The following is a 24,541-nucleotide window of genomic DNA, read 5'->3' on the forward strand; positions in this document are numbered from 1 at the left end:
TTTACATGGCTAGCAAGTTACTTCCATGAGTCATAAAGTACGACTGTTCTTGGCACGTCAATTGCTTTGTACTTTTTTTTTTTTTTTTTTTTTCAGTTAATAACAAAAGTTTTTGCGTTTTGCGTTTTTGCCCTGCTTTTTCTCTCCGCTTTTTGGTATAATTAGTTACACATTATACTGCTTAACTTTTCCTTTCTTTTTGCTAATTTTCGCTCTTTTCCATTTTACCAAGCCTAATTACCTTCAGAGTTTGTATAGGTGCCTACACAACACAAGCGAATAAAAAAGTACCTCCTTCGTTAAAACAAAAATGAAAAGAGAGTAACACAACTTGTTTAATGCATATAAGCATATACCTCCAGTTAAACAGAAAAATATACGTAAATACTGTACACACGTGCGTAATATAATGTATAAATATTTAAGTATGTACGTATGTATGTGCACATATATTTATACGCATGTTATGAACTTAATTTACTGGCACGTGCAATTATTCGGCTTTATAAATTTCTTACACATTCTCTTATAATGCCTTTTGGTTCTGCTCTTTTTATTTTTTTTTCCCTCACACTTCGTTTTTCTTCTTTTCTACGAGTACATATAAACATATATATAAACATACATACACATATATATATATATATATGTATAAACCTATTTGCAAGTACAGTATATAGTTTTTTTCTTCCTCGTTGGATATAATAAGATAAAACAATTTGAATATCCTAATTTACAAATTTATTTTTTTTGACACTAATTTTATTGTATAATAAGATTTTTTTTTTTTTTCTAGCGAAAAGTAATGAGAGGTCGTATTATTCGCACATATACTCACATAAATATGCACCTATAAGTACGATTATGCCCCTATAGGTATGCATATGCACTTATAGGTGCACATATGTACTTATGTGCACATTTACATATGCTGATGACGTATCATTCGTAGTGAAGGTTAAAATGAGGCCATACCTTATTTTATTTAGTTTTATTTTTTTTGAGAGCCAAATAATAGTACCTAGCATAAAGCACATTTTCTTGTTTGATTATTCCCGTATATAAAATAATTTTAAGCGGGACTGTTCAGTTTCCGTTCGTTCGGTCTGTCATATTTCGTTCATTTTTTTTTTTTACAAATCAATATTTTCATTGATCGTTTTCATTTTATATATAATTATCCGTACTCGTCCTTTAGGATTATTTTAAATGTTCTTTTTAGCATTATATCGTTTATCTTTTTAGCGTTATATCGTTTATCTTTTTAGCATTATATCGTTTATCTTTTTAGCATTACATCGTTTATCTTTTTAGCATTATATCGTTTATCTTTTTAGCATTACATCGTTTATCTTTTTAGCATTACATCGTTTATCTTTTTAGCATTATATCTTTATCTTTTTAGCATTATATCGTTCATCTTTTTAGCATTATATCGTTTATCTTTTTAGCATTATATCGTTTATCTTTTTAGCATTATATCGTTTATCTTTTTTGCATTATATCATTTACCTTTTTACCATTTTACAATTTCATATTTTTTTTTTTTTTTTTTAAATAGCATTCATGAAATATTTTACATTTTGTGTTTCAATTATTTGCGATTTTTCCCCTGTTACTCGATTTATTTTCTGTTAAGGCCTCAATTTTTTTTTAAATTTAAATATCCTCATAAATACGCACGTACATACCCATACATACGTATACATACATACATACATACATACATACATACACATACATACCCATACATACGTATACATACACATACATACGTATACATACATACATATTTCTATACGTGCACATACATATTTCTATACGTACACATACATATTTCTATACGTGCACATATATGCGTAGGGGAAATCAAAATGCAGAAGGAGAATGAGGACGTCGGAGAGTGGTGCTTGATCGAAAGCAACCCATGCATTTTCTTCGATATGTTATATAGGATGGGGGCAAAAAACATATCAGTAGAAGATGTATACGATATGGAATATTTTGATGATTATATAAATAACAAAGATAAGATAAGTATACATAATATACTAAGTGCTGAAGAGTATAAGAGTGAAGGCGATAAAGTAAGTGATAGTGAAAATGGGATGAAGAGCAGTTGTGCAGAAGATAAAACAATATATAAGAATAACATATGTATAGAAACTAAATATAATAAATTGTTAAAAAACAATAGCTATATTTATGGTATTATATTCTTATTCAATATAGGGAAAAATTATAAAAGGAATAAATATATAGAACATGACGTTCCCGAAAATTTATTTTTTGCAAAGCAGGTTATTTCTAATGCATGTGCAACACAAGCAATATTATCTATCGTTTTGAATAAGGATATTGGACTATGTGCTGAAATAAAAAATATAAAATCGTTTAGTAGAAATTTTGATAGTTCTATGAAAGGACTCACATTATCAAACTGCAACTTTCTTCGTAATATTCATAATTCGTATAAGACGCCTATATATATAGATAAAGAGGACCATCTGGATGATAAAAAAAGATCGCATGATGCTTTTCATTTTGTTTCTTACATACAATACGATGATAGGGTTTACTTGTTAGACGGATTGCAAGAAGGACCAGTCTTGATAGGTGAGGAAGGAACACCAGTGGGGGAAGCAGACCCAGTGGGAGAAAAAAAAAATTGGATCGATCTTGCCAGGGAGCACATTAAAAAAGAAATTAATGAAATGTGCAACTCAAAGGATGATAGAGAAAACAGGTTTAATATTTTAACTATTATAAAAGATAAGCAAAGTATTATTCAAAATTTTCTTAACATCCATAGAATTATCAGACAGAGAACAAATATTAAATTAATAAGTTTAGGTGAAAATATTGAACTAAATGATGAAATTAATGAAGATGATTATAATTCTGCGAATTTACCTTCCGTCGATGATTTACCTGATGATGTAAATAAATTATATGATATTTTACAAAATGCAAATTTTGAAATTGACTATTTAGAAAGACTTTTAAATGAACAGATAGAAATAAAAAATATGTGGAATAAAGAACGCACTTTTAAATTCTTCAATTTTTACCCATTTATCATGTCTTCTCTCAATCTTATGGCCAAACATAAAATTTTAAAAGATAGCTACCAAAAGGAAAAACTAAAAAAATCAACGGCCTGATCTGGTCAGGCAAAAGCAACTTTTCATGGCACATAAATGGACCAACTTCCGCGGGGAACTGCACATATCCTTACGCCCATGCGTGTATATATATGCATGCATATGTGCATGTATGTATATATATGGGAAAGCAGGGATAGTTTTGTCGTAACGCAAAAAGGTGTGGAGACGTGCACGTATAAAATCTCGAGGACGTGGGTAGAAGTGTAAATTAGGATATTAACAATAAACATTTTATGTGTTGTGCGGGAGTGGCCTTATTGGATTCCTACGAACATTCCGCGCAAGGGGAAGTGATGTACATGTGTATATATATATATATGTGTGTGTGTGTATGTATGTATGTATATATGTATGTATGTATATATGTATATATGTATGTATGTATGTATATATGTATGTATATATGTATATATGTATGTATGTATGTATGTATGTATGTATGTATGTATGTATGTATGTATGTATGTATGTATGTATGTATGTATGTATGTATGTATGTATGTATGTATATATATATGCATTCATGTGTGGAAAAGTGTAATTTCCAGAGAAACGAACAAATTGTTATCCTTCATGTAATGCAGGTAGAGATATGTAAATGTGTTGACGCATTTTTATTGTTCTCCTTGCTTAGTTAATTTGTATGTTTTGTTTTTTTTTTTTTTTTTTTTTTTTTTTTTTTAATGAATAATTCATTGTAACATATTCACAGCATCAAGTTAACATTCATTTTGAACATTTTAGTGCCTGAATTAATATATTTTTACATATCAATATTTTCAACTCTCTTCGCTCATTTCATCCTTTTCATTATTTTCACGTATTTTCCTCATTTTGTCCTTTTTTTTTTTTTTATTTTTAAATAATAATTCATTATTCTCATTAAACCATTTACCTTACTCTTGTTATCATTTCTTTCTTTTTTTTTTTTTTTTTTTTTTTTTTTTTTTTTCTACTACACATAACTCGCTCATCTCTCTTTTACGTTAAATTGTGTTTTAAAAAAAATAATAATCTTTAAAGGTATTTTGTGTCAGAACTGTTAGCAATAGGGATAAAAAAAAAAAAAAAAGGAATATGATCGGAAAAAAATTTATGTCTATACAATATGTGTGCCTTTTTTTGCACTACTCGCGCTTATATATATATGTACTTATGTACATTTAAATATGTATTTATGTATCTATGTACATACATACACTTATGTACGTATTCATAAAGTTACCCCTTAAAGGTGCTCATGTTCACCCCCTACTTTGCTGCTTTTCCTCATCACTGCAGTATTAATGGACGAAAGCCATCATGAATACGGGTAAGAAGGCGAATATAAACATTTTATAAAGTCAACGAGAGTATTATAAACATACATTAAATTTACATTATAGGCTGAACGCACATGATAGAGTTAAATACGCATGGTAAGCCAAGCACACGCGGTAATACTTTTCAAATGAGCCAATTCATACAAAACATATGATGAAGGAACGCGTTACAGAAGACAAAGGAAAAAGGACAAAGAAAAAGTTAAACAAGTACACATATGATAAGAATAAACTAGAGTACATAAGTTTCCTATGTGAAGAGGATGACATCAATTTCTTTTGTACGTTTAGTGAAGAGTGTAAATCTCGCACAGATCACAATAGTTTAAATAAAAATTTATATAAATGTAGAGATAATATAAAATATGGAAATATCAATGAACACAATTTAAAGTATAGCATTTATGAAGATACATACTTAACAGTACTAGTTCACAATGAAAATATTGCTTCGGACGAACGGTCTTGTTCTTCCATAGCATATATATATGAACAATTTTATTTAAATTACTGTGATATATTTTACACAGATTATAAAAGAAATACACAAAATTTTGTAAAAAATTATGAAGAAGATATCAACTTCTTTCATTTAATAAGTAAGAAAAAAAAAAAAAAGAAAAAAAAAAAAGGAGGAATAGGAACAACAGGAGAAGGGGCGGAGTTGTATAATATCACAGGAACAAATAATACTCGCTTCCTATCATGTTATAAGACACCACTTGATCCATATGTAAGAACAGGAAAGGATATAAACGTTTTGCATGAACCCTGTGATATTATAATATCACCATATATTGCTTACAGTAAATTGCAAAGCTGTATACTTGAATATTATATACCCACCATAAAATGTGGTATTACCCCTTGTTATTTGAGTAAACATTTAAAAAATGAAAAAAAAAAAGAAAACAACCTTTACGATTGCAATATTTGTAATGTTATTATAAATAGAAAAGATGTTACTAGGGGAAGCAAGTACAGTACTACACACACGTCAGATGGCTATAAAAAAAAAAAAATTAAAAAAAAAAATAAAATAAATAACAGAATTATTATAACTCCACAAGTAAAACGCGAAAAGAAGGATACAACAGGAAGACAGTCAAAAGAGAATATAAAACAAAGGAGGAATAAAAAAAAGAGAAAAAATGAACAATTTTTTACTTCCCATGATCCTCTATTTCGTCTTTATAATTACACCTCGAGCGATGAAAGTACCATGTGTTTTTCCAAATTTTTACCTGAACAGCAAGGTACCAAAAAAAAAAATAAACTGGGAATATTAACATCAAGGGCGAATGTTACAAAAGGGGAAGAAGAGAATAACGGCATGGTTATTTTCAACGACATCATAGAACTCTGCAAGCAAAATAAAATATTCACCCTAAAGGACAAACAAAAGGGGCTTTTACATGTGTGTAAAAATGAGTTCAAATGTGTAAGGGAAAAAAAGACTTTACAAAAAAGTGTGCGGGAAGAATATTCTACGGAACAGCTGAAACACCATAACACAGTGAGCACAGCACGTGAAATGCCACCCGAGAAGTTTAATAAATCCTCAATCGCTAGAAACTTGTCGTCTTGTTCCTACATTAATAGCGGCTGTTATGAACACCCCAGTGGATCCCACTTAACAAAGTATGCTCAAAAAATAGGGAATAATGATAACGTACAACGGATGTATAAGAAAAGAAGCTTCAGCACATGCTCTTCTTCATGTGCACCCAAAGTGGATAAAGTGGAAGCGATATCTCAAATGAATAAGATGTGCAAAATAAGTTTATTTCGAAACGAGAACGTGAGCGGAATGAGAGAAGGAATAATAAATAAGGATAAAAGGGAAGAAAAAGCTGAAGTAAAAATTGAGGAAAAAACTGAAGAAAAAATTGAAAAAACAAGTGAAATAAATATTGGCAATATTCAAATTATAAACAACGCGAATGTCAAAAGGAGGAGGGAAAACGACTTATTGAAAAAGCAAATTCTTATAGGGTTAAACCAAAAGTACTATAATCCATTGCACCTAGAAAAAATAGTGAGCAGCAGAAATTGTGCTCTAGGTAAAGGCAAAATAATATCAAAAGAGAAGAAAAAAAATTTAGATATAAAAAGAAATAAAAAAAAAAATGAGATAATACTAAACGACATTAACAGTACAGTCTCTTTAAAAAATTCCACGTTTCTAAAACATAAATTTTGTTCTTTATATATGCATGGAAAATATACTTTGATCTGCCAATTGTACAGATACGACTACATATATATAGACTTTCACATTACATATATATATATAAAATCGTTAATAAAATTAAAGAAATATAAATCTTGTTTGAAATACATTTATGATATTAATGAAAAGAATCTAAACATATTTAACAGAAGAATCTTGCACTTCTTCTGTGGAATTTGCTATGAAAAGTTACACCACTTTAAATTAAGCTCTATGGAATATTCAAAAGTAGTAGTTAACCAAATGGATGATAATAAAACTAAAGCGTCTACTAATCTTATTCCTATGTGTGAGCTACATAAGGAATATAAAACTAATGTGGATGAAATAAAGCCATTCGTTCTTAGCTGTTTGGATAAATTAATAGGATGTTATCAGGTGAAAACACATGAAGAGTATAACTTAGTTAATTATGTTCAACAAAACTACTACTTTGGGAAACTTATAAACTATTACTTATGTAAACTAAGTGATAAGAAAAATAAAGGGACATATAATATTATGGAATATCAGAACACGCAAAATGAGATATCCTTTAGGAAGGTCCCTTTGTTTTTCGGTGATAACAAAAATTGCTCGAGGAAATCCTCTTTCTTTTATGGTGACAACAAAAATTACATGAACATGGTCAGGAAAATTCAACCATATAATAGTAGCACAAAAATGATTGACGGATTTTATAAAGTAAGTTTTTCAGACAGAGCCAGCGAGCATAATTATAGGAACGGACATTTTAACAACAATATTACGAACGAAAATAATAAGAAAAATATTACTCCTATTTTTTACAATAAAATTATAAATGAGGAGGGAGTGCTAAATAGGAGAACCTTGGAAAATTTAAGTACAATTCACCACTATAGGGACAAGAATAAAATGGGGGAAAAAATATTGAATGTTCAGAAAATAAACAGAAATTATGATCGTTCATGCGAAAATCGAAAAAGTAATGAAATATTTGGAAACCAAAAAAAAGACACACAAAAATGTCAATATAAAAAATGCAGCAATTTAATACAAAAAAAAAATATGTACATTAACATGAGTAATATCTTGCATGTTACTAACAGCGACGGTGAGGCCTCTAATAGTGAAGAATATTTCCCACTTCACAGTTTTAACTTTGCACATGCTGGTTATAACTTTGCACATGCTGGTTATAACTTTGCACATGCTGGTTATAACTTTGCACATGCTGGTTATAACTTTGCACATGCTGGTTATAACTTTGCACATGCTGGTTATAACTTTGCACATGCTGGTTATAACTTTGCACATGCTGGTTATAACTTTGCACATGCTGGTTATAATTTTGCACATGCTGGTTATAATTTTGCACATGATAACTGCAGTATGTTTTTGAACGAAATAGCCAACAGTGATGGTAAAAATTTGAAAAAAAAATTCTTGTCCCTTTTCGACAAAATTACAGAAAGCGATTTGATGCATTTTACTGTGTTGTCCTCTCATTATGATGACCTTTATTTTTATGCTCTTTATATATTTTTTCATATATGTTGTAACAAAACATTTAAAAAAATTGCAAACTTTGTAAGATGGAATTTTTCCAATGAGAATATTTTAAATATGATAAGGAAGTTGGCATATCATCTAAAATTAGTGGACATACATTTTAATAATACTGATAAAGTAAGAAGCCGTTATTGCATTAGGATAACGACTGACAGAGGAAAAAGAGAAGCTGATGAATTACCTAGATGTTCAGGAAAAATATACATTGATAAAATAACATTAATAGATCTTATATGCATTAATTTATATACTATAAAAAATTGCGATTTTGTAAACAGCTATTACATTAGTAAATATATAATGAAAAGAGAAATGGCATATACCAATAAAGAAGCTATTCTTTTGTTTATAACATCTCTTACAAATTTACAAGATTTTTTGAAAAATAAAAAAAATAAAATAAAAGAGTTGGTTCTTTTATTCCACGAAAGAGTTAATGAACATGTACGTAAATATAAAAGATATTACTTCAAGCCAGATATGTACATATATAAAAAAGATTATTTGGATTACTATATATTGGGAATAATTTCCTTTTTAAATAATGATATGAGAAAATCTTGTTCTTTTTTTAAAAAATGTATACAGTTAAAAAATAACTTTTACTTAAGTTACGTTTACTTACTACAAATAAGTTTAACAGATGATACATTACTATTAATATCATTACGAGAGAGAAAATTAATTTTTTTTGAATGTCTAAAATTAAAAGAATATAATTTGTTACCCTATCTGATTTACTGTTCTAGTGTTATAAAAAAAATGCAACAAGATTTACATAATGAAAAATTGAAAAAAAAAAAAAAATTTATTTATCATTCAACTGACTATTTAAAGGATATGTTCACCAGAGCAATATATTTGGATGGTGAACATATTTTCATATATAACGAACTATTCGTCTATAACTTTTTAAGAAGAGGTTTTCTTCAGTGTCAAACGATTATAAATAAAGTTTTTCTATCCTACAATTTTTTTTCCCACACCTCGACCATTGTAACTACTCCTTTGTCTTTTATTCTGTACAATGCAGGAGTTTATTATTATTTATGCGAAAAAAATTTGAGTAAGTCAGAAAAATTAGTAATACGAATTTTACAAGCTAACCCATTTGATATAAAATCTTTAAATCTATTAACCCATATTTTGTTCACCAAAAAAAACAAACAATGGTTATACTTTTTTGATTATTGTATGTATTTAGAAAATGTACTTCATTCAAAAAATATTATTCCTTACAAAACATATGTATGTAAAAATTTTTTTACAAAAATTAAAGGCTTAAGAGATATGAATATTTTCATAAGGTACTATAAAATACTAAAAAATGTTGAAAAGTTTTATGGAATTTTGGAAAATTATATTAAAACAAGTAACTCTTCGCTTTATCCAGATTTTAGCGAAGGTTATGCATGAGAAGCAATTATTATTTCCTGAACATTTCTCCTTCAAGTGATTGAAGAGGTGGGGGGTGAGGTAATAGCGACAATGCTACATCAAAACTATTAGTGATACTATTCCTATGTAGTAGTAAACACAAATAGCACTTTGCAAATACCTCGCCTTATGATTTTGTACTCACGTTTATATCGTATTCCGTGTGCTTACCTATGCTAGTAAATTTGCAGTTCACTTGTATATATTTTTTAATTATAACTAAACCCAGGAAATCGTGTTAAACGAACGCACGGTAACATTATAATTAATCATATCCGTAGAATTTGCATAGTAGTTAATTAGTGAACTGACCATTTCTTGAACTAAATTGCAAACTAGTCAATTAGCGAATTAACTGTATTACTCATAGACATTGTTTTATTCATTTTAAATACCCTGGCATATACGCCTTTAAGCACTTTGTTTTATTTTATTTTATTATTTTTTTTTTTTTTGTTTTACATGTACATAATATTCATCCACGGATGTTAGTATACATTTGTCATGTATATTAAATAGTGAGCTTTACATATAAACGGGACTTACATGCTTCTCTAATTTTAAAAGGACAACTTAAAAAAAAAAAAAAAAGTACTGATATACATATATATATATATACCAGCACACGGCATGGTAGGTTAAAAAAAAAAAAAAAAAAATATTACATTACATACCATCATACTTTTTGTGGAGTTAATTATAAAAGCATTTCTTACAAGGGCATCCATTTTATTTTATAAGCTTTTTTTTCTTTTTTTTTTTTTATTTTATACACTCCGTGCTCAATATATATATGGGCGCGTTCTATTCCATATGGTATTATTTTTAGTAATAAATTAGTGAAGCTTGTAAGATTAACATACTACTTCATAATAATGTATTTAAAAAGTGTTTTCCCCAAAAATAAGAAAATTACATATATATACATATGTACATATATGCATATATAATATAAGATTGGTCTAATTTGACATAAGCATACAGACGGTCACTTAAAACATTTTTATTACTGACTCAATAAAAATTTAAATGAATGTTCAAATTTTCAGATGAGTTTACTCTTCATCTTTATGCATTCAAGTGAACTATATAAAAAAATTGAGCTAAAAAGGGCAAGTCTTCTACAAACTCCCCCCTCCGCTTAAGAGATTATTATATAAAAAATATTATGCAAAAAATGAACATGTATTTCTCACCTATACACACAAACATATAATACATTTTACACATGAACGTGTTTATGGCTCTGTAGAAATAAATATTAGCGTCAATTTGTTATATGTTTCCTTTGTTTATATTATTATATATAAATATATATATATTTATACAGATACGTATGTGTGCATGTTTGATTTTTCTTTTTCCTCCTTTACTAAAAGATTGATATATCTCCCTTTATCCAATATTTTTATGCAACCTTTTACACGCGCACATAAGTAAACAAAAATATATTTAAATATAACATGTACATGTGCATATAAAATGTATGTTAATTTAAAATGTAAAATTTACACCAAAAAAGTATGGTAATATTTCGTAAGCAAAAAGATCAAGGGCAAATTAATATTTCATATTCATTTATGTTGCAGTAAGTATATATAAAATGATAATGAAGTACAATTTTATTTTACTAAATAAGGAGGAAAATAGAAAGAGGAAAAAAGAAGAGAACTCCTTTACCGCTCTCATAATATTTTTATTTTTGCTTTAATATTTTAAAATATATTTTTAATAATAATAGTACAATCTAACCGTTCCTTTTTTTTTTTTAAATTAAAATGTTTAGTTGGAATAGCATTACACTGAGCTCTCTTCATGACTATTGTATATACATAATATACGCATATACATACATACACGTACATACATATACATACATATACATACATACATATACATCCATATATACGTATGTATATTATGTGTACTGCTATATGCACGACTCTTGCCGAATGAAGTGAAAATTTTTTTTAATTTATATTTAAGAAAATTTAAAAAAAAAAAAAAAAAAAAAAAAACAGTGCTATAAAAACGACAAAAACGTTTATTTAAGTGTTTTTATTAAAAATGTATATACCTATGTAATTATTTAAAAGAATGAAAAAGTTCAGTTTACTTGTGCGTGTATTCATTGCTTACATTGTATGTATATAACATATACATAAATCCGTGTACATTTATATACGCACGTACATATACATATGCGTACATACGTATGTATGAACAACTGACGAACATGATTTTGTTCAATAAAACAGCTTAAACATTTTTAATATACTTTTAAGAAATTTTATATTACATCGATTTTAGCTAAAAAATATATGTGTGAAGACCTTTTTTCATTTTAGTGCTATTTTTTTTTTTTAATTAGCAGTTTCACAGCTTGTTTTTCTCGTCGAACTGGTAACTTGATATATATATGTTCATTTGGGGAATTTTGATAAACATAAATATACATACATACGCACGTACGTACGTTTATATATATATATGAATGTATTTGTATCTCCCTTTTTTTATCGTTGAAAAAAATGCTGTGTTTTCTATTTAAAATAATGATATTCATGGTGGGGTATTTATTACCAGTGGGACTATCTCTTCACGGTTGGAAACATAAGAAGTACGAAATAGTGGAGTACTGCTTGAAGTATATTTTTTTTTTTGTTATTTTTGAAAGTTTAGTAACCACTTCAATAGGAGCAATTATATACAAAATCAGTGGCTTTATATGGTGTTTATTACATTTAGCTCTTTATGTTATTTTAATTATGCCAAAATTTGATTATTTGAATATAATATATGAACAAGTCAGCAAATTTAATAGTCAGAATAATGTTACGTTGTACTTAAATAATTACATAATCAACCCTTTGAATAGCCAAGTTAACAAAATTGTCAAAAAGTTGAAGACCTTATAATAGGTGACATGTATAGTGCACATATGTATATACATATTATGCAGATTTATATATATACATATATATAATTGCCTGTAGAGCTATATTGCACACACGCGTATGTATTATATATTTTATGTACATTTTTTTTTTTTGGCTAGCTAAATTTTAATTTATAAACAATTTAACAATTGTAACTTTATCATTTCTGTGAAAAGTATTTACCATGATTGTATAAAATAATGTAGTAACAACAAAAAGGGAAGAAAAAAAAAAAAAATATATATATATATATATGTATATATATATATAAAATAAAATAATGCATTTTAGCAATGGACAGATAAAATGAATGTGAAATCAAAAATAGAGGGGCGTACATGGTGTTGGAAGCGCATTATAAGGATATGTGGAAATAGCACATATATATATACGCATATGTATACACATATTACAAATGTGTTATCTTTATGTAGAGGGGAATGTGCATTTTGAATCAAGACTCGTTTTTCTTTTTCCCGTGATACTTCCAATGAACAGTCATATATATACATTTGTGTGTGTACGTGTATGTACGTGTGTGTACGTGTGTGTACGTATGTGTGTGTGTGTGTACGTATGTGTGTGTGTGTGTACGTATGTGTGTGTGTGTGTACTTATGTATGTATATTGTTGTGCATGTATATGTACGTACTTGCGTGCATTGTGAAAATGGGTTTCGGCATTTGATCTCCTTACCTGCACATTTATGTGTACCATGCTGCTTTTCTTTGTGCTTATTATTATAACATGTTTAGATTTTTTAGATTTTTTATTATCAGACGTATACGTGTGTACTTATAGTACTTACATATGTACATGTTTACATGTACTATTGTGATGATATGTGCATATATATATATGTATGTATGCGTATATATTTATGCTTGCTTACCTCTTTTTTAAAATTTTTTATGTATTAGATCAACTTTGCATTTCCCAATTACATTTTAACATTAATTATAGTATTAGAATAAAACATAAATTTTTTATGGTTTTTTATGTTTTTTTTTCGCATTAAAAATGTTATAGACTATACATAAAAAGGTCAATAAAAAATACATGATCAGAAATTAAAGAAAAGCAAAAATAAAAAGAAAAGTTCAAAGAAAAAGTGAGGGAAAAAGTGAAAGAAAAAGTGAGGGAAAAAGTGAAAGAAAAAGTGAAGGAAAAAGGAAAAATGACCATAAAGAATAGAAAGAAAGGGAGAAGGGGAACAAAGGGGCTCCTGTAGTCCTTATCTTTTTGCGCTATTCACATAGTATGCAAAATTGGCAGTTAGCTATGAATATGTGAGTTGTAAATTTGTAGTTGCAAGTTTATTATTTTGGCCATTTATTTTTTTGTGTCGCATTTGAAACATTGAATGGCATCATTGATGGTATGAAATGTTCATGAGATAATGGACGTCAAAGAGAATATTGTAATGATAAACAAATTGTTTTTTGAACATTTCTGTATAAGGAAAAAAGTAGAAGCAAAGAAAATAATGAAATGATGAGCTATAACAAATCCATTTTTCAGGTTTGTCTATGTATTTATGCGCGTATTTATGCGCGTATTTATGCATGTATCTATGCATGGATCAATGTATACATAAATGTACACGTACATGGGTATGCATAAGCAAAAGACATAATCACTACACAAGGCCAAAAAATATTGAAAATGGGATATACAAAATTGTATATTATACATTAGCCTATGCATATTTTTACCATGTTTATGTTTTTCCTATACAAAATTAATGCACTCGTACATGCAAAATGGTGCATATAACTTTTTTTTTATTTTTTTATTTTATTGTATTATTTATTATTTTTTTTTTTAAACAATCAATGCTGCCAGGTAGAATGGTTATTTAAGTAACAATTTTCACGTGTTAAATATATAAATATGTTTACAAATATATATATATATATACATACAAATATACGTATGTACCCATACGCACGTAACACTGTTTGAATGTCGTTCATCTTTTCAGTATGTGGATTTGCCCCATATTCAATGAGAGCGCACATATTAAACAACAGTCATCATTAAAAATACTTAGAGCTATTAAGTCATTATTTTTAATATTCAGCATGTGTAAAGAAATGTATTCACATACCCATGCTCATATAATTGTATATATATTATACATTTCTGCAAGGTATATTGGGACAGTGTATTTTGCTTAAGAGCGTGGGCGAATATACGCATATGCACATATATAAGTATATACAAACACATATATATATATGTACTGACGTGTACAAACATGTAAATTGTTTATTTCTCCATTTTTACTTTGCTTTTCTTTTGAACAGTCTTCACAACAAGCAATATTTTCAAGATTGTACTTTTTTTTTTTTTTTTCCGCACATAATTTTAGTTGCATATTTATTAATGTAAGCATTTTATTTATTTTATTTTTTTTTTGAGGTTTTTGGTTTTTCCCATTTTTATAATTTGACCTTGTCAGCTTTTTGTATTTACATTTTAATAGGCCCATTTTGACATAAGTAGGAATAATGATTCATGTGTACATTTTAATTGAACAGTATTAAAAGGGTTAACAGAAATGTAGAGGACATGCGGATATATATATATACATATACACAATGTATACACATATGTACATGTTCATACATAAATGTATATGTTCAAAATTAAGTGAATTGTAGGCATAATGGTTTTTTTAAAATACTACAATCTAGAGCTTTTTTTCTGTGCAATATTTTTTAATTATTTAGGAGCTTCAACAAATTCACAGCCTTTGAATCGAAGGACACATCATTCAAAGGATTATAAACATCATTCTAATTCAAACGTTAAAAATTTAGAAAGCCATGAACCATATATGGAAAACAACTCGCACATGAACCATGGTAGACAAAAGAGGGGGAACAAAGCGATGATTGATGGAGCGGCGCATAATACGCACAGTGGTAGTGATAGTAATAAGCACAATAGTAGTGATAGTATTAAGCACAATAGTAGTGATAGTATTAAGCACAATAGTAGTGATAGTATTAAGCACAATAGTAGTGATAGTATTAAGCACAATAGTAGTGATAGTATTAAGCACAATAGTAGTGATAGTAATAAGCACAATATCAGTGATAGTAATAATCACAATAGTAGTAATAGTAATACGCGCCTTAGCAGTGAGAGGGTTACGCACGATATTAGTGAGAGTGGTGTGTACCACAATATTGATGGAAACAACAGCAACAACGGCAAACATAGTGCGCATAGACCCCTTCGTAGGAGGAATGCCATTAGACTAAAAAAAGGGAACCCGAACTCACTCAATACAGCACAACAGGAGGCTTTAATTCCTTTTCAAAATGAAGATAACACTCAAGATGGTATAAAAGGTGTAAAGGTATTTTTCCCATCATTTACAAAACATAATAAAAAAAAGAATATATCATTAAACAAAAAAGACATTGAAAGTTCTAATATCGAATTACAAAATAAATTAAATTATTCCATCAATCCAACTTTATCTTTAGTTGCTTCCAAAGCTATTGATGGTTTATTAGGAGGCGTACATAAACACATGCAAGGACCTTTTTCTTTAGATATAGATGGGTCTAATAATTCCCCATTAGCTCCTCAAATAGTTACTCCTAATTTATACTCAAATGTTAATCCACCTTTTAACATGAATAATGGTATACCACCTTCTGGGGCACCTGTTCCTACCCGTCCAATCACTTCACCTCAAGTTGCAGCAGTTCCAAGTCCTACACCTAATCCGCCAAATATACAACCCACAGTTAGTAACACAGTAGGTGGAACTGTAGGAGGGACAGCAGGAGGGGCAATAGGAGCAGTTGCTGGGGCAGCACTTGGAGCAGGATTACGAGGGGGTTCTCCTGCTACTGCAGCTGTAAATGGAACAGCATATCCACAAATGAATGTACAGAATCTTATGTCGGCTAGTCAATTAGCGCAAAATCCTAATTTTAATATTCATCCTACAGGAACTAACTTAAGGGATGACCCTGGAAATGTTAATTATAATGAAGTGGTTACCATAACAATTGGTATTGTTATATGTCTTATCCTCTTTTGCTTTATTTTTGGCTGTTTGATGAAAATGTGCAAGCCTGCAAAAAGGAGGAGGTAGTCGTACCCGCACGTGCTACTACGCACATGGGGTGAAACCAAAAGAAAACTACAGGTGAAAAATGAAGGGTGAAAACTACAGGTGAAAAATGAAGGGTGAAAAATGAAGGGTGAAAAATGAAGGGTGAAAAATGAAGGGTGAAAAATGAAGGGTGAAAAATGAAGGGTGAAAAAAAAAGGTAAAAGGAGTAGGAACAAAAAAAAAAAAAAAAAATATTGCACAAACTTTTAATACGCTTTTCAAATGGGGGTTCTCCATATTTAATAATGCTTACTTTATGAAAGTGTACATATATATATAAATATGAAATATATAATTACACAGTCTAGCCGTTTCTCATGTGACTCTTTTCTTAACAATTAAGGAGCTGTGCTTAACTTCGCTCTGAGGATATTTCCTTAAGTATAAATCGTTGTACCTCCCCCCTTTTCATGCACATTCACATTCACATGCACATGCACACAGATACTCACACTAGCACGCACATTGACACTAACAATAACATCCACTCCCCCCGTCTTCGTCCTTTTTTTTTTTTTTTTTTTTGTTAAAATTTTTTAATTAAGTTTAATTATAAATTTTGCCCACTTTCTTCATTACGTTTAAATTAGTTTTAAATTTTTTTTTTTTTTTTTTCTTTAATTATCATTATTATTATTGCCATTTTTATTATCATCACTGTTGATATTTTTATTATTATTTCTTCCCTTTTATTTATCCATTTATGCCTTTTTTTTTACACGAAATGCTAACCTTCACTTATGATTAAACAATTACACGAAAAGCTAATTTTTCAGATATTAAAGTTAGAACAAAGCGAATGCAAATTTGTTTCTTGCTATAATTGCAATTTTAAAAAAAATAAAACACATTTCAGGTATCTCTAAAAAAAAAAAAAAAAAAAAAAAAAAAAAAAAAAAAAATGGGCATTTGCATCAACTCACATTTCGAAGGGAATACATATGATACCATCCCACCCCTTTCTACTGCAAAATACTCACTTAACAATTATGGAGTAACATGTCTTTTTTCCTAATCTCAGTATTGCATAATAACTACTATTATTCTTCACTTGTACAAAATTTTCAATACTTAGAAGAAATTTTGGATCGTCTATAAGTAATTTATTTAAATATAAGCATTTCTGACCAATTTTTTCTTTTGCTTCTTTATTTGTATTTGCAATTTCCAAATTTCTTAACACGTGAATAATATTTATTTTGTTATTATTTAAATCGTTAGTATTAATTTCAATAAATGGAAATATTTTTAAATCATCTACATTTTCAATTTTATCAAATTCTTGATACTTCATCATTTTGTTCATTTTATGTATTTTATTTACAACTTCTTCTCCATATACATATGATGTAACACTATTTGCAAGTTGTGTTTTTGCCTTGTTAATTTGCTCGTCGTAAATACTTTGCATATTTCTTTCATCTACCTTCCTATTTACACTCACACTATCATTTACTACTTTATGAGTATAACTACACCTCCTATTAATTATGACTTGTTCATGTATATTCATATTTAAATTCGTTAACATATCAATGTAAGATTGCAATTTTACATCATCTATATTTCTTAAAAAATTCCAAAATAAATAAGGAGGATTAAAATTTTTATCAACCCATATGGGTAATTTCCTATTTTCATTAAATAATGATTTACTATATTTATTGTTGTTTTTATGTATTAATAAATTAGTTGTCAATCCATATAACTGTTTGTTAAAAATATTTTGACAAAGTTCAATGCCGGACTGTATATTTCCCCATTGATCAGATCCACCTACCTGAATTAACGTTTGATACTTTTGAAATAAATACAAGAAATCATAAGACTGTAATGTTACGTAATTCATATCTTTTAATGTCAAATTTTTGCATGACTTATTCAGAAAACATTCTTTTCTTAATAATTTGTTAATAGAAAAATATTCTCCATATTTTAAAAAATCAATAATATTTATTTTATTATACCATAAACTATTTTTTAAAATTATTAATGAGCCTTTTGTGTCTGATTCGTATATAAATTCGTTATCTTCAAACACATTATTACTTCTTTCAATAATTTCATTTAATTTTTTTTCATTCATTTCTTTTTGAAGAAATAAACGAATAATATTACTTCTTATATTCTTTTCATTTTCATAAATTTCTTCATCTACTGTTCTTTTTCTTTCTACATTTTGAAATGAAGGATCTCCTATTTTTGTTGTACTACTACCTAATAATATTATTATGTTTGTATTATTATTTCGTAAAATACCTAACGTAATTAGAGGTATTAAATTACCTATATGTAAATATTTACAATTTAAATCTATCCCAACATACACAGATTTTCTATTTTTTTTTTCTTTTTCCTTTTCATTTTCGTACAGTATTCTATCAATATTTTTTATATCACTCACATAATGAATTAATTTTCTTTCATACAGCTTTTTTAAGGCCTTCGATTTTACTTCATACTCCCCTACTTTGTCTTCTTGAATTCTGTTACTAAAGCAATGCAGCGCACACCTTTTATAACCTCTTGCATGTTCAGGCCCACCAAAAAGTATAATAATTTGGAGCAGAGTAATACACGTGCTTATCATCATACGGTTCGCCCATCTTATTTTGCGTAGGTGTACATGTATGGGGGGGGGGGATATACGTATATATATATATATATATATATATATATATATATATATATATATATATATGTACGTATATTATGTACATTACGTATGTATATTACGTATGCATATTATATATGTATATAGTTGTACACATGTAAAAAATGCACATATTCAAGTATTACCGCTTTCCCCTTTTCGAAATAAAAATTCGGCCTATCATGTTTTACTTATTCATTTATTTTTTTTTTAAATAAACTGCAAAGATCCCTTTTTTTTTTTTTTTTTTTTTTTTAAATTCAAAAATGAGAAAGGCTATTTATTGGTTTGTTATACCAAGCAAATAGCCGAATAGCTTGTAGAGTGTAACTCTTCCAATTTATGTGAATAATTTTATGAAAATTGTTCATACATTTAAGCCCCTGCTAAAGTGAAGTGAGTGCATATAAATACATACATACATACGTACGTACGTACGTTGGCCTATCTCTCCTCTTTTGCTCTTAAATTGAATTATCTTTATTGCAACATTGTTTATACAATTACGACAGCGTGTTATTTTTATGTTCACTTAATTCGAACAAATAAGTTTTTTATTGACTATATACATGAACATGCAATAATTTATTAACATGAGGGAATTTTTGAACGTGAAATAAAATTTTAACAGCCGCAATTTTCTGAACATGTAATAATTTTTTAACATCCGCGGATTTCTCACGACGCAATCACTTTTTTCATATTAACACTACTATAAAATGGACACTTAACTTTTGGAAGAATGTTTGAATTAAGCAAAAAGTTTTTTTTATCCTTTGAAATTCCATTCAGTCAAATTCAGAAAATTACAGCACGGTCATCAGGACCAGGGGGTCAGAGTGTCAACAAGGTTAAATAGGACTACTACCGATTGCACATTAGACTTTCTCATTAGAACATCTCTGCTTGCATATGAATTCGTTCACGCGCTTGCACACACATATACAAATACATACTTAAACATAAAAATATTTATACATGTACATTTATATGTGTGCGCATGTATACATGCCCTTATGAGCGTATGGACGTATGAACTAACACGATACATCCTTTTTACATGACTTGTTCATGCACATTTAAAAAAAAATATTTTTTCCTTTAAATTTTGTCTATTAAAAGGCTGAAACTAAAGTGCAACTTCGATTTAATGTTGATACTGCAAAATGGATCCCTTCAACTGTTAAAGAAAATTTGAAGTAAAATTTAAAATTATTTTTAAAGAGTGAGATTGTAGTTGTAAGTAGAAATGGAATATTTTTTTTTTTTCTTTTTTTTCCCATTTTTTTTTTCAATTTTTTTCATTTTTGCTTCCTTATTACACATGTTATCTCCACCTTTATTACATTAATGTCAGAAAAATTTTCAAAAACAAACTGAACAAATCTAATGAGTTCATCATTGAATGTGAAGGTTAACAAGACATATATATTGGAGAACACATATGTACCCAAAATTTTAATATGCTATATTTTCCATGATATATATTGAAATGTTAAAAATTATGAATGTTTATATAGTTTACATTACTGCGTATCTTTTTACCGCTTATTATTTCCCTTCTTTCTAAAAATAGAAACCTCTTCTCAGATATCGAACTACAAAATTTGTGCTGATAAATTAAAGGCTATTCTTGAAGAAGCAGAAGTAAGAAATAGTAAATATTTTACAAAACGAATTTGTGACATTTTTTTTATTTTTATAAATTTTTTTTTTTTCGCTTATATGTACATGTTAATATATACTTTTGTTGATGTACGCATGCGTATGCATATATATGTGTGTGCATGTAAGCACATTCGTGTATTGTATATGTTTATTGTTGTAAATAACGTGCATTTTAGAATTACAAGGAAAAGGTTAAGTACACAACTGTTAAAGATTTTATCAATCTTATTAAGTCAGACGAACAAGTAAGGCAGTTTATAGTTTTTTTTTTTTTTTTTTTCCATCTTTCCGTTTTTGCCTTTTTTTTAACTTTCCCATTTGTGTCCTTCCCTTTTTTTTTTTTTTTTTTTAATCATTTATTCTTGCACCCTTTTCACATGTTCCTTGTAGATAAAGAGATACAAAGATACACTAATTAATCAGAAAAAAAAAAGACGGGAAAGAAAATTTAATAGAAGAGATTACGACTGAGACATTATAATTGCATCTTTAATTTTAAACATGAGTTTACTTTTATTTCTAAAATTCACTTAAATTTAAGTTTTAATTCAAATTTTAATTTTAATTTAAATTTAAATTTAAATTTTTTTTTTTTTTTTTTTTGTGATTTATAAAAATGTAAAAAGGGAGAAAAGGCATAATATTCTCCATTTTTACATGCGTAAATGAATTTTAAGCCTGTACTTTAGCTAGCTGCAGAATGGATGATACTATTTTTTTTACACATTATATTAATAGTAGCTTTTTTGCAGTGCATATATTCAAAAATTAATACTAATATACCTCAATATATACATATATGTGTATATACATCATATGCATATGTACCTTTATTTTTTGTTTTTTCTTTCCTTCTATTAATTCAACGTTTTAAAGTCTAAAAATAAAATATAAAATAAAGTTTCGTATCTACACGTATACATAAAAATACATTTATTCATGTGCATATAGTATATATATATATATATGTATGTATATATGGTATGTAATTATTTATGCATGTATAACAAGTACGAGTTATTTCATATATTTGTTGTAAACAAAAATAGAAAATAAACAAGAACACTATAGAAATTGCTATTGAAAAGGTAAGCTATACAGAAATAGGTATATTTATATATGTATACTTATATATGTATGTATATTTGTATATGTATATTAAAAATTTCAAACAATAATTGGCGTTATATATATATATATATATATATATATGCTATACTCATAAAATAGGGCAAAAAAGCATGAACTGTGTAGATATATATCATATAAGCACATATAGGCGCATATATATATATATATATGATATACACACAAACGTATATATGAATGCATATGAGTAGAAGTTCTCCAGATGAGTTTCCAAATGCGCATTTTTAAATTGTTATTCCACTATTAAATACACATGAAATATTTATGAAATTGAAAGAAGAGCTTTTCTTTATTAGCACTTGTTTGTTGTACATACATATGTACGGTGTGTATGCATGATATGCAAGTATTTTATGTATGCATGATATGTAAGTATTTTATGTATGCATGATATGTAAGTATTGTATGTATGCATTTTATGTAAGCATTTTATGTATGCATGGTATGTATGTATTGTGTGTACGCATGGTACGTATGCATATATATTTTTTTTTTTCTTCTCCTTTTTTTCTTCACTTTTTTTTTCTTTCTTTTCCTTTTTTGATTTTTTTTTTTTTTTTTCCTTTTTCTTATTTTTCATTCGCTTTAACAAATTGGTAAAATTTTTAACCTATATATATAACTTAAATAATTCGTTAAAAATTATTTAAAAGGGAATTAAAAATGAAGATTATTTAAAATATACATTCGCGCACATATACAGAAGAGCTTGGGAAAAGGGGGTACTTGAAAAACCACATAATAACAATAATATATTTAGCAGTATCAGTAATGTAAGAATAGAAAAATTGTATACATATATATACATATCGTATAGACATATGTACGTACATATATATATATATATATATATATATATAACAAAATATGATCTTGACAAGATGGCTGAACAGTTATAAATTTTCAGTGACCTACATAATTACCTACTGTGTATATCTTCACATATGTATACACATGTGCATATATATATATGTACATATACGTGTATATATATATATATATATATTACTTCTCTGTTCTAGGTATATACAAATAATAACATATACATGCATTAATATGCAGAGAGCTATCTAATTTTTCAACAGTATTTTTCTATCACATATTACACGTTGTACATTCTCCATTTTTCTCACACATATTCCAACGTTCTTCGCTTCCTATCAGCTTATACTACCATCTTGGTTCCCTTAATTTTCTATGTCCTCCTCATCAATGGCAACTGCGGCTGCTTGCTCTAATTCCTTTTCAGCTTCTCTAACGATATTTAAATCAATTTGAAATTCCGGTGCCTTTGCATGTTCTCCGACAAAGATAAGATTTGGTTGATTAGACAACCTCCTAGCTAACCATAAAAATGGTTTTTCAAAATTATAATTCGATCTAGCTGATAAATCATAATATTGTAAATTCCTTTTTCTATGAAATTGTATCTGCCTTGATTTTACTTGTCTGTCCTTAACATCTACTTTATTACCAACTAAAACCATAGGAATTGTTTCACAAACTCTTGTTATATCCCTATACCAATTAGGTACATTTTTATAAGTAATACGTGATGATACATCAAACATAATTATTGCACAATCACTTTTTATATAATATCCATCCCTTAACCCTCCAAATTTTTCTTGTCCTGCTGTATCCCATACATTAAATTGAGTTTTTCCAAAATTTGTTTGAAATTTTAATGGATGAACTTCAACACCAAGGGTTGCTATAAAGACGGAAAAATGAATATATAAATGTAATGATAACAAAAAGAAAAAATATTACTATACATTATGGAATATTATAGCATTACACCTATGCAAAAATATATAAAAAGCACAATTCGTACGGCTTCTAAGTACATGCAAGGACCAAACTTGTAAATATACACATAGAACATTTTGTGCACACATCAATTGAAGCAATTGTTTTTGCGTTTTTTCCCGCATTTTTTTTGCGTTTTTTTCTACATTTTTTCTACATTTTTTTTGCGTTTTTTTCTGCATTTTTTCTGCATTTTTTCTGCATTTTTTCTGCATTTTTTCTGCATTTTTTCTGCATTTTTTTTGCATTTTTTCTGCATTTTTTTTTGCATTTTTTCTGCATTTTTTTTGCATTTTTTCTGCATTTTTTTTGCGTTTTTTTCTACATTTTGTTCACATTTTTTTTATTTTTCCAATTCTTTCCTCTTACGAATATATTTTTTTTCGAACTCCCCCGTCAAGTGCCTTTTTACAAAGGTTGTCTTTCCAACACCACCATCACCAACTAATATAAGCTTATACTGAGGAATAAATTCTTGAGAATCCAT

At 27.9% G+C, this 24,541-nt stretch overlaps 7 protein-coding genes across 7 annotated transcripts; 5 read left to right on the forward strand and 2 right to left on the reverse strand.

The window, feature by feature from the left end:
• Positions 1 to 1,874: 1,874 nt before the first annotated feature.
• PmUG01_09026400 (deubiquinating/deneddylating enzyme, putative) lies at positions 1,875 to 3,164 on the forward strand (the record flags this gene model as incomplete). The annotated part of the gene is made up of 1 exon (XM_029004950.1): positions 1,875 to 3,164. One exon carries the CDS (start codon positions 1,875 to 1,877, stop codon positions 3,162 to 3,164), a length of 1,290 nt encoding a protein of 429 aa, XP_028861588.1.
• Positions 3,165 to 4,640: 1,476 nt separating this feature from the next.
• On the forward strand, positions 4,641 to 9,671 carry PmUG01_09026500 (conserved Plasmodium protein, unknown function; the record flags this gene model as incomplete). The annotated part of the gene is made up of 1 exon (XM_029004951.1): positions 4,641 to 9,671. The coding sequence occupies one exon, from the start codon at positions 4,641 to 4,643 to the stop codon at positions 9,669 to 9,671; it is 5,031 nt and encodes a 1,676-aa protein (XP_028861589.1).
• A 2,552-nt stretch (positions 9,672 to 12,223) lies between these two features.
• Positions 12,224 to 12,610, forward strand: PmUG01_09026600 (conserved Plasmodium protein, unknown function; the record flags this gene model as incomplete). The annotated part of the gene is made up of 1 exon (XM_029004952.1): positions 12,224 to 12,610. One exon carries the CDS (start codon positions 12,224 to 12,226, stop codon positions 12,608 to 12,610), a length of 387 nt encoding a protein of 128 aa, XP_028861590.1.
• Positions 12,611 to 15,302: 2,692 nt separating this feature from the next.
• On the forward strand, positions 15,303 to 16,751 carry PmUG01_09026700 (conserved Plasmodium protein, unknown function; the record flags this gene model as incomplete). Its single annotated transcript, XM_029004953.1, has 1 exon — positions 15,303 to 16,751. The coding sequence occupies one exon, from the start codon at positions 15,303 to 15,305 to the stop codon at positions 16,749 to 16,751; it is 1,449 nt and encodes a 482-aa protein (XP_028861591.1).
• Positions 16,752 to 17,748: 997 nt separating this feature from the next.
• PmUG01_09026800 (tyrosine--tRNA ligase, putative) lies at positions 17,749 to 19,365 on the reverse strand (the record flags this gene model as incomplete). Its single annotated transcript, XM_029004954.1, has 1 exon — positions 17,749 to 19,365. One exon carries the CDS (start codon positions 19,363 to 19,365, stop codon positions 17,749 to 17,751), a length of 1,617 nt encoding a protein of 538 aa, XP_028861592.1.
• Positions 19,366 to 20,167: 802 nt separating this feature from the next.
• On the forward strand, positions 20,168 to 21,564 carry PmUG01_09026900 (peptidyl-tRNA hydrolase ICT1, putative; the record flags this gene model as incomplete). Its single annotated transcript, XM_029004956.1, has 6 exons — positions 20,168 to 20,275; positions 20,548 to 20,624; positions 20,783 to 20,838; positions 21,002 to 21,072; positions 21,270 to 21,338; positions 21,484 to 21,564. 6 exons carry the CDS (start codon positions 20,168 to 20,170, stop codon positions 21,562 to 21,564), a joined length of 462 nt encoding a protein of 153 aa, XP_028861593.1.
• A 1,865-nt stretch (positions 21,565 to 23,429) lies between these two features.
• PmUG01_09027000 (GTP-binding nuclear protein RAN/TC4, putative) lies at positions 23,430 to 24,541 on the reverse strand (the record flags this gene model as incomplete). The annotated part of the gene is made up of 2 exons (XM_029004957.1): positions 23,430 to 23,956; positions 24,424 to 24,541. 2 exons carry the CDS (start codon positions 24,539 to 24,541, stop codon positions 23,430 to 23,432), a joined length of 645 nt encoding a protein of 214 aa, XP_028861594.1.

The sequence above is a fragment of the Plasmodium malariae genome, assembly GCF_900090045.1.
Source record: "Plasmodium malariae genome assembly, chromosome: 9".
NCBI lineage: Eukaryota > Apicomplexa > Aconoidasida > Haemosporida > Plasmodiidae > Plasmodium > Plasmodium malariae.